The sequence below is a fragment of the Populus euphratica genome, unplaced genomic scaffold, assembly GCF_000495115.2.
Source record: "Populus euphratica unplaced genomic scaffold, PopEup_1.0 scaffold401.1, whole genome shotgun sequence".
Taxonomy (NCBI): domain Eukaryota; kingdom Viridiplantae; phylum Streptophyta; class Magnoliopsida; order Malpighiales; family Salicaceae; genus Populus; species Populus euphratica.
In genome coordinates this window covers 41,637-50,979 of record NW_011500085.1, presented here as the reverse complement: position 1 = coordinate 50,979, position 9,343 = coordinate 41,637, and the positions used below count along the sequence as shown (strand labels likewise).

At 33.5% G+C, this 9,343-nt stretch overlaps 2 protein-coding genes across 2 annotated transcripts; both read right to left on the bottom strand.

Moving 5' to 3' along the window:
* Positions 1-254: 254 nt before the first annotated feature.
* Positions 255-2,419, bottom strand: LOC105108929 (transmembrane protein 18-like). The gene is made up of 4 exons (XM_011003431.1): positions 2,227-2,419; positions 2,028-2,133; positions 694-842; positions 255-602 (listed from the first exon to the last, which is right to left on the bottom strand). Exons 1-4 carry the CDS (start codon positions 2,365-2,367, stop codon positions 501-503), a joined length of 498 nt encoding a protein of 165 aa, XP_011001733.1. The 5' UTR covers positions 2,368-2,419; the 3' UTR covers positions 255-500.
* A 2,103-nt stretch (positions 2,420-4,522) lies between these two features.
* On the bottom strand, positions 4,523-6,351 carry LOC105108928 (scarecrow-like protein 21). The gene has a single exon (XM_011003429.1). It carries the CDS (start codon positions 5,986-5,988, stop codon positions 4,606-4,608), a length of 1,383 nt encoding a protein of 460 aa, XP_011001731.1. The 5' UTR covers positions 5,989-6,351; the 3' UTR covers positions 4,523-4,605.
* Between the last annotated feature and the right edge of the window lie 2,992 nt (positions 6,352-9,343).

The following is a 9,343-nucleotide window of genomic DNA, read 5'->3' as shown; positions in this document are numbered from 1 at the left end:
GACCCGGCGTGACCCGGCCGACCCGGCGGGTTGACCCGGAAACCCGGACGACCCGGAAAAACCTGGTAAAAAACCCGGTGGTAACCCGTTGACTTTTATTTATTTTTTATTAAAACGACATCGTTTTGAATTTTTTTTAAAATAGAAATTGACCCGGCCGACCCGTTCGACCCGGTCAAAACCCGGTGACCCGGTCAAAACCCGGAACCCGGGCCTTGGACCGGGTCAGCCACCGGGCCGGGTTTAAAAACTATGCTGCAAAGCATTCAAAAGAGGTAAGAGTTTAGGTTTGTTAACTAATTGAATCCACTGGCCGTAAAATGCACTGGTGTGCATGGCAGGGTTATATATTACACCATTCGAAACTGAATAGAAGAAGAAAATGACTTTGTAGGATAGAGAAAACATACGTATCCCCAGTATAACTTGTAACTGCAAAACTGCCTCAAGGGAAGAAGAGGCTCTTCGATCTTTCTCACAGATCAGCAGGCAAGAGAAGATCAATCCTGCTTGTTACTTTCACGAGCCAGCCTAGCTCGATGTCTTAGCTCAGCCCTTTTCCACCGAACAATCATGTAACACAGGGAAAAGAGGGAGTTTATCTGCAAAAAAGATAATAGGGTCAGAATGAATAGCAAAAAAAAATAATATAGAAAATGCAAGCAGATGAAAAGGGTAACTTCAAACACCCACCAAAATAATGGTTGCAATGATAAGAAGAGGCCCAGACCAGAGTACTGAAAGAAAAAGTCCATGTGGATCGAAGTAATTCTGGCTTGCAAAGCTCCTCCAGCGGTCACCCATGACTGTGTTAAGCCTCTCTGCTAAGTATACACCAGCCACTACATGACATGAAATGATTAAATGAAATTAGATATCCAAGGACTTCAGCAGTGAGAATGGAAAGTACAATAGAAGAAAACATCAATGCATGTTAGCATGAACTCAGATTCCAGGACAGACATCACCCACAAAAATACAAGCTGATAAAATTTTTATATTGGAGAGTAAAGTGAATTAGTTCTTGCACTAGTTGGTCAACAGTTAGAAAGTTGATTTTGGGAAAAACTGAGTGATGACCCAAAAATTAGCTTTAAGAGTCTAAGAGTTTAGGTGACATCAGTGGCTCAATATTAATTAATTCACAAAATAAATACAGGATTCCAGAATCTAGGTAACTTTCTAACTACAAAACTGGTTTTGAGTTGACGGCTCTTGAAGCCTGTAACAATAATTTAATTCAAATTTCTAACATTTGGAGACACCAATTTAATAAGATTCACACATCAATCATATTGCAGAAAAGGTAGTTAATGATTTACGATATTAAATGCGAGTTCTATCCTGAGAATCTTTACACAATTACATTATCATTATTGGATGGCAACACAATGTACAGCAATAGTTAACAGACTAGCATAGTACTATTAAACTGCCATTCCCATGTTGCAAAACTAATAGAAGCACTATGCTTAACAACCATCCACAACTTCAGAAGCACTATGCTTAACACCCATCCACAACTTCAGAAAACAAATTAGCTTCACTAAATTCAACCAAATATTCATACAAGGCCATCAATCTTTTATCTCTCACACAGTCGCTGTTTATATGCAAGCTCAATATTTTAGCCACATTACTACAAAAACCAATTGTTTATACACAAGCACAGTATTTTAGCCACATCACAAGCAAAAACCAACTCATGTCATGTTATATAAGAACAAAGGAAGAAAACCCTAAAGTAACAATTGCAATTGCCCAATACATTAAATCCCAAAATGTCCATCTAAGACCACAAAAAAAAAAAAAAACCCGCAATTTCCAAAAATGCGCAAAGCAACAAAAAAAAGCTTCAATATTTACTGAAATTTCAAAAGAAGTCCTGTTTTTTTTAAAAAAAATCTGACAACCCATTACCGCATTTAACCCAAATTTACAGTCCCTGAATAAAAAATAAAATAAAATCTACTTCACTCACATTTACAGCATTACTACAAAATTAAGTTCAAAAACAAAAAACTTACAAGCTACAAGGAACAGACACATCTGGAAGTTAATATGTTTCCTTGAAACAACTGTTAGTACCAGCAACACGAGATGGAATCCTATTAGCCCCATCAGCCAAGGTTCCTGTCCGAAACAAAAAATTAAAACTTCTTTTTTATTTAATTTAATCATAAAACCCCAAAAACAGAAAAAGGAAAAGTCCTAAAAAAAGAGTACCGTCCAGTCAATGGCATGGAAGAAACCGATAAAATTATCAATGGCGGGTCGGAATCCGGATCGGAGCTCCGAGGAGAGTTTCTGGACAAGATCCGCCATTTGGTCCAAGTGAGCTTCCATTGCTGATTTCAGCTCTTCCATTTTTTTTCCCGCACTCTGCTAACACAGGATTCTAGGTCTAGCAGTGGCGATTTACTAGAGAGAGCTAACACAGGATTCTAGGTCTAGCAGTGGTGATTTACTAGAGAGACCTATGGTAGAAGTCTATTTCTGTGACTAATTACAACTTAGATTTCGCCACGTGGCCAAGCATCTGCAGGTTTACACGAACGACTTGTAGTTTCAAGGCACTGTACGACTTGGTAAACCCGGACTGAAGAATCCACAATCCAACGTCTGGTCTAAATTAGATTTTAATTTTAATTAAAACAAATGCTACCCTGAATAATTTCAAGAGTTAACTTGTTACTTGCTGGAACTGACCACCATGATCTAAACTCAACCATAGCACATCGAAGAATTATTTTAGAAAAAATAATATTATTTTAATAAATTAATAAATAACCTTAATACCTGACAATTTAATGATTCAGGATTGATGAGTATCATCATAATAAAACTACTTTGTAAATTCTCAAATATATTAGTAAAAATTTTCTTAGGTATTTTTTAATTTAAAAAGTTTTGTTTGTAAGGTGGTCTCTTAAGCCTTAATTAGTTTAAATCATTATAATTTAAATTTATTTTGCAAACCAAGCATTGATTAAGTGTTTTAATTTTTCTTCGATATTGTTAAATCAGCAATAAAAATAAATATACAAGTCTAATTCCAAATGAATAAAAAGGACAAGAATTTCCTCCTACTCATGCAATCTTTGATGATATCATAACAAAAAAGTTAAAAATTTATTTAAATTTAAAATTTGATTCTCATATATTTAATTATTTTAAATTAATAAAATTAAATTTTATTGTGTAAAATAAAATAGTAAATAAACAATAATGTTTTCATCAATATTGTAAGATCCTGTATCTAGATAATTAAAATAAATTATCAAGTTCAATTACAAACTAATACAACATGACAAAATCAAATTAAAAAAATGATAAATTATCAAGTTCAATTACAAACTAATAAAATCAAATTAAAAAAATGATCATAATATAGAAAATTAAAAAATTATTTTAAAAAAATCATTGTAGATTATTGTTACGATCCACGGTGATCTTTGAAAAGATCATTGTAATTTCTCAGGTAGCATATTTTTTTGTTTTAATATGTGTGCAGTAAGTTTAATTTTTTATTTTTCTGCTTATGTTATACTAAAACTTGGATGTTAAATCTTATGTGGGGAAGAAAATAACAATTTTATGTACTGTATGTGAGCTTGTAGGATTGTAGTTTTTTTTTAATTATTATTAATATTAAATTTTGATTGTTATAACCTTATATAATAAAGTACAATTATTAAAATGATTGTTGCTCATTGAAAGTACCAATGTGTTTTAATTGTTGTGCTGTTGTATTTTATGATCAACTACTAGCCAGCTTGTGTTTTTTTTTTAATAAAATAAAATATATTAATATAACAAGAATGTTCATGAATCGTCGCTAAAGTAGAATTCATTTACATGTCTCCCTGCTCTAACGATCCATGTACATTTTTAGAGCCTTTTCATATCATAATTCTTTAATATTTATTATTACTCATTTTAAAAACTAAGATTTATATATAATTAAAAAATTACCTCTTATAACTTAACTTGAGATTTGAACTATAGTACCAACTTGGAATTAATATTCATGCATGCACACCATCAAATTCACGAAACCGTGAAAGCTAGACACCATAAATATATAAGTTATGAAACTGTGGCTGCGGCAGCTTTAGGCCAAATTAACAACTTCGAAATTATACAGAGATTTTCATAATCATCTTATTAATAAGTTCTTGGCACTCATTGGTTTGGTTAAGCAAGATGCATGCATGTTTTATGTAAGTTAATGCACCAAAATGCTAGGAAACGAGGTTTGCTTGGTCATCACACTTGAGATTTGTTAGTAATTTGAGGCCAAAATTAGCTCTATGATCATCAAAAGGAAAAAAAGCATACCATATGGATGGCTAAGTTCTAGAATATTGATTAGAACTTGATTTTGAGAATATGGCAATATAAGGGTTTTATTTTTTTTGTTAGAGAAATGAGTGAGCAATATGTACTTAACTATATAGTAGGCTAGCAAGCAAGATTTAAATTAATTTTAATCTAATTAGCACAAATTACAACATGATCATGTCAAAACTAAGAGCTCTTATTTGATTCGAGTTACAAAAATCATGAATATGTTAGCTAGAAATGGGAACAACAAAGTAACTATCATGCACAAATATGCCATGCAGAGGCGGTAATTAAATACCTATCTTGCCACCCTAAAGAAATGCCTTTCCCATCATCTCTTTCAAAAACTTTAAACCCACCACAAAAATCTCCATCAAATTGAAGAGGACAATAATGAGTTCTAATTTTCAAAAGAAGCTTGGCTTGTATCAAGGACTTGGAGCTGAGTTTAATGCCTGCAAATCCATGGCCCTCCATCCTTCCTTTCCATGTTTCCATCTTGTCATATATTGGACAGTTTGCATCATCTTTGTCGCAGTTGAGCATCCTTTTGATATCTTTTCCAAGATGATTCTTCTCAATGCTTAATCTCTCTGGGCTTTCTAGAGGAAGACAATCATCTAAAGAATCAAACATTGCTGCAAAATAGTGCAAAGACTCCATGAATCTTGACAAAAAGCTTCTTGGGCTTCTGCTACCTTCTTGCTCCACCAAGACAACAATGGAGGGGTTAAGTGAATGTACTGATTTCAATGTGTCGGATATCTTCAAAGAATCGTTCAGAGTATTCAGATGAAAGACTAGATTCACAGCAACTGTTTCATTTTTCTTTTTCCTTAGGTTGATGAGCTTAGACCCTCTTAACAACCCTTGAAACTCAAAGACTAGATTGCGAAACCCTTTCGCAAAGCTAACTAATCTACTCTCAGTTTCTTGCAATTCTTCTATACCTCTGCCGAATCCGGTTATTCGCAGAGAAATTCGGTTGCCACTGCTTGCCTTTTCGGAGAGAGACTGTATTAAAGAAGGCCATTGAAAGCCATAGGAGACGTCAAAATCAATAACATGCAATGCACTGTTGTTATTCTCTTCTTCCTTCTCATATGCCTCAAGGATTGCCTGGTTTGCAGTGAAATGAGCAAACTGGTAATAAGGAGACACCCTGTAAAGATCTGTGAACGCCAAGAACTCTTCTTCACATGTTGGTTTCTTCATGATCATATCATAGAAGGGAGATTTCTTGCTGAGGAGCCTTGCTGCCAATCCATCAGAAAAATAAGCAACGACCCTTTGCACCGAATCACCGGATAAGGAGACACTTTGATACAATTCTGTTAGATTCTCCAAGGCTGAGCCTACATTATTCTTGTCAAGTGCTGTGGCAGCTATAAGAAGCAAGTGAATCAAGTGAAGCCCTTTGCCATTTTCTTCAACAGCTCCTTTCCTCTTATGGTCTAGTTTTAGCATTAGTTCCCTCATTTGGAGTAGCCTAAATATCTTCCCTTCAGTACAACCCTCATAAGTATTCATCAAAGGATTGGAAACATCCGCCCTTGATCTCTTTCTCTTCCTTTTCATGTCGCCATTGGAGTCTGTAACAATTGCTAGGCTAAGATTCAAAAGTTCCTCTTGATCTTCCATCAGTGTAAGAGAGAACTAAGGAAAAGGAATATTAAGGCAAGATGAACAAGTTTAGGACAAGCAAGAGAAGATGGTCATGGTTGAGTTTTTATGCAAGAAACGGGCATTGTAATAAATCATGTGGTAATATTCCAATGTGTCATTACAAGTGAATAGGACCAAAGACTAGAGGGATAAGAGATAGGATATTTTTTTTTTTTTTTCAGTTTCTCGTGCCAATGGCGAAGGGAGAGACAGAAGATGGGTATCTCTTTATTCTCGAAGAATTGATGTCATAGGTCAAGAAAGCATTTCGAAACGTTTCTATTTGTCCAATGCGATGCTTGAAAATACCATAGGAATTGGAATCCTTTTTGGGGTCTAATTTGGTAGTTCGGAAGTTGCTATAAAAGACATCATGAAGTCGACAAAAAACAGCGGGGAAAATGGGGAATCCAAACCTACCGTCCCCGACGACTTGTCCTCTCCTTTTTTCTAGATGCCATCTGCATGTGTTGTTAATTTTCTTGCTTAAAATCTTGTCTTGGATTTCTTAAGTACTGTAGCTTCGGAAGGGAGTTGAACTTGGACAGTGCCTTTAATGTTCTAAGCTTTCTATATACAATATGTATTTGAGTCATACTTGATTTATATATATATATATATATATATTTTAGACACTGGAATTTTTGGAAGCACTCTTCCACATTTCGGCATAAAAATGGTAATTCACAAATTAATGTTGAATCTACCACCCCTCTATACAACATAATTGCAAGCCTAAGAAGCTCACAGGTCTTGAATTAGCACTTTTATATTAATTAGGATTATTTATATCTAAATAGAATAATATAAATTATATTTTGAAATATTATCTAATAATTTAAATAGTTATTGAATTAATAATATAAATTATATTTTAAAATATTACCAAATAATTCAAGTAGTTATTAAGTTGAGATAATTTTTTATATAATATTAAGATTTTAATAATTAAACTATCAGAAATTTTATTATTCATTTTTTATATAATATTAAGATTTTAATAATCAAATGATCACAAGTTTTAATTTTATTATTCATATTTATTTGGTAAATATTAAACACAAAATAATATAAAAATACATAAATTTCAAAACTGAAAAGCTTTCAATTATATATTAAAATTTCATTCAATAACTTAAATATTAAATTAAAATAATTCTTTCACAAAACATATATTCTTCGTTTCTTATAAAATCTCATAGAAGGGAAATTAATTTTGATAGAAGCCGACGGATCTTCTCTGTCAAAAAAGTCATAGACTCTCTCCATGAATGAATACATCTAAAAGGGTCCGCATACAATGAGAGATCACATTAATCTTTCCACACCATTTTGTTTTTTACTTCTGAACATACACTCAAACCTCTTGACCCGGAATGTGAATATCAAGTCCAACCACGCTTTCCACAATCACTCCCCAGGCCATCAAACATCATTGCATCGGGACCAGCGAAAGTAGAGATATAATGGAAACTTCAACTTTGGCGGAAAACACTCTTCATCTTTAAATTTTATAAGCAACATGGTAGCTTAATTATCGGGTAATTAAGGAAACCGATGAGAGGTTTCACATGGGATTAATATATAAATTATACACGCAATGCTGATGTATATATGAGCAAACTTTTGAGAAATACGTATGTTGGCGGTCTGATCATGTATTTAATCATTTGTCTTTATTTTCTTGTCTCTACTATATGTAGTAGTTAGTACTTTTCTCGTATACTCTTAAAACTCTAGGTGCAGCTAGCTCCTTGTTTCCCATTTACTATTCTATTATACAAAAATCAAATTAAATGGATAAAAAGAATATATTTCGGTCCAAGGATTTGAGCAAGTTGCTTTAAGGAATATTAATTATATTTAGTCTTTACATTGAAAATTCCGTTTGAACGAGTCCAAGAAAACATATTTGAACCTTCACAACATAAAGAATGATGGGGGCGTAGCTGGTCAGATTTAGACTGTGGCCTTCATTGTCTTGTATATGCAAGACATGGGGCAATTATTTATATTTAAACCCTCCCTAATTAATATAAATTTGCCTGACAAAGCTTGAAATGCAAGGTATCACTAACCCTAGCAGTATATACATGAAGCCGACATATGGCGACCTCTTGGCGACGCTAAGCAAAGAACATGACTAGCTTGATTAACCTTGAAAATCTGCAGTGAAGGACAGGATCCCTTGAGTGTGTGGCGATGATTTCCTTATGTTATAATAGCGGTCCTTGAGTCATCCAATATGCAGACCATTTTCCGGACTTAGTTATCAATGTAGATACAGGCACTCACTATACAAAAGACCAATTTCTTAGAATATGCTGAAGATATGATATTAATTAAGGATCCTTTCTCAGCGTGAGTGTATTAATAATGAATTGGCTCTGAAGAAAAGTACTTGGTGCGTGTGTGCACGTGTGTATGTATATATATAACTGGGACAACGGTTTGGGTTGCAGTAGATTTGATGATCATGACCACAACTTCTTTTATTTGGTAATGATGTTGTTTTCATCATCAAGCAACTAATTTTTTTGTTTTGGTGCCTCTTGTCCTGCAGAATCAATTTTCAGATGATTTAAAAACACTAGGAAGCATTTTTCTTCGATAACAGTACGTACTTTAATGATCAGGCCAGGCAAATCGATTGCAAAAGGACTATTTATAATGATATTTGCAAATTGCTAGGTTTTTTCTATTTCTCAATCGTCTGAAGTTTCAAAACACATAAAAAGAACATTACAAGTGTGAAAAAGCGACCCTATTTGTTTGCAGAGATGTGTAGCTGTTGCTGTAGTAGAAATAAGTTCAAGAAGGCAATCATTCTATGTTTTGATTATCTTACCCCTTTTGTGATAATTCTCCCACGACTACATCATATTTGTTGATCACCTTTTTGGTGGAGAAAAATCATTGACAATATCAACATATTCATATCTATATATGCTCAATATGAACATGATTTGATCTCACATTATTCCAAGTCAACTCGGTTCCTTATACCAGCATATTTACCCCAGCACATATTCAACGCATCAGATTTGTTTTAGAAAATTCTCCAGGTCATTAGAGGATTCTTGAAAATGGGGAAATTATAAACTTTATGGCTTTGAAGAGGACATGATCAAATACTGTTTTTTAAAGAAACTAGCTGACAAGGTAATTATAAATTTGATGTTGGAGAGAAGACAAAGTCAGAAGTCAAAGAATTAATAGACTGGACTGCTAGCAAGATTATATATATATATATATAAATTTTCATCTTATTATATCTCTTTGTATTTCTTTTTCTAGTAAGATGTGTAGATAGGTTGATTGCGTCTTTCCA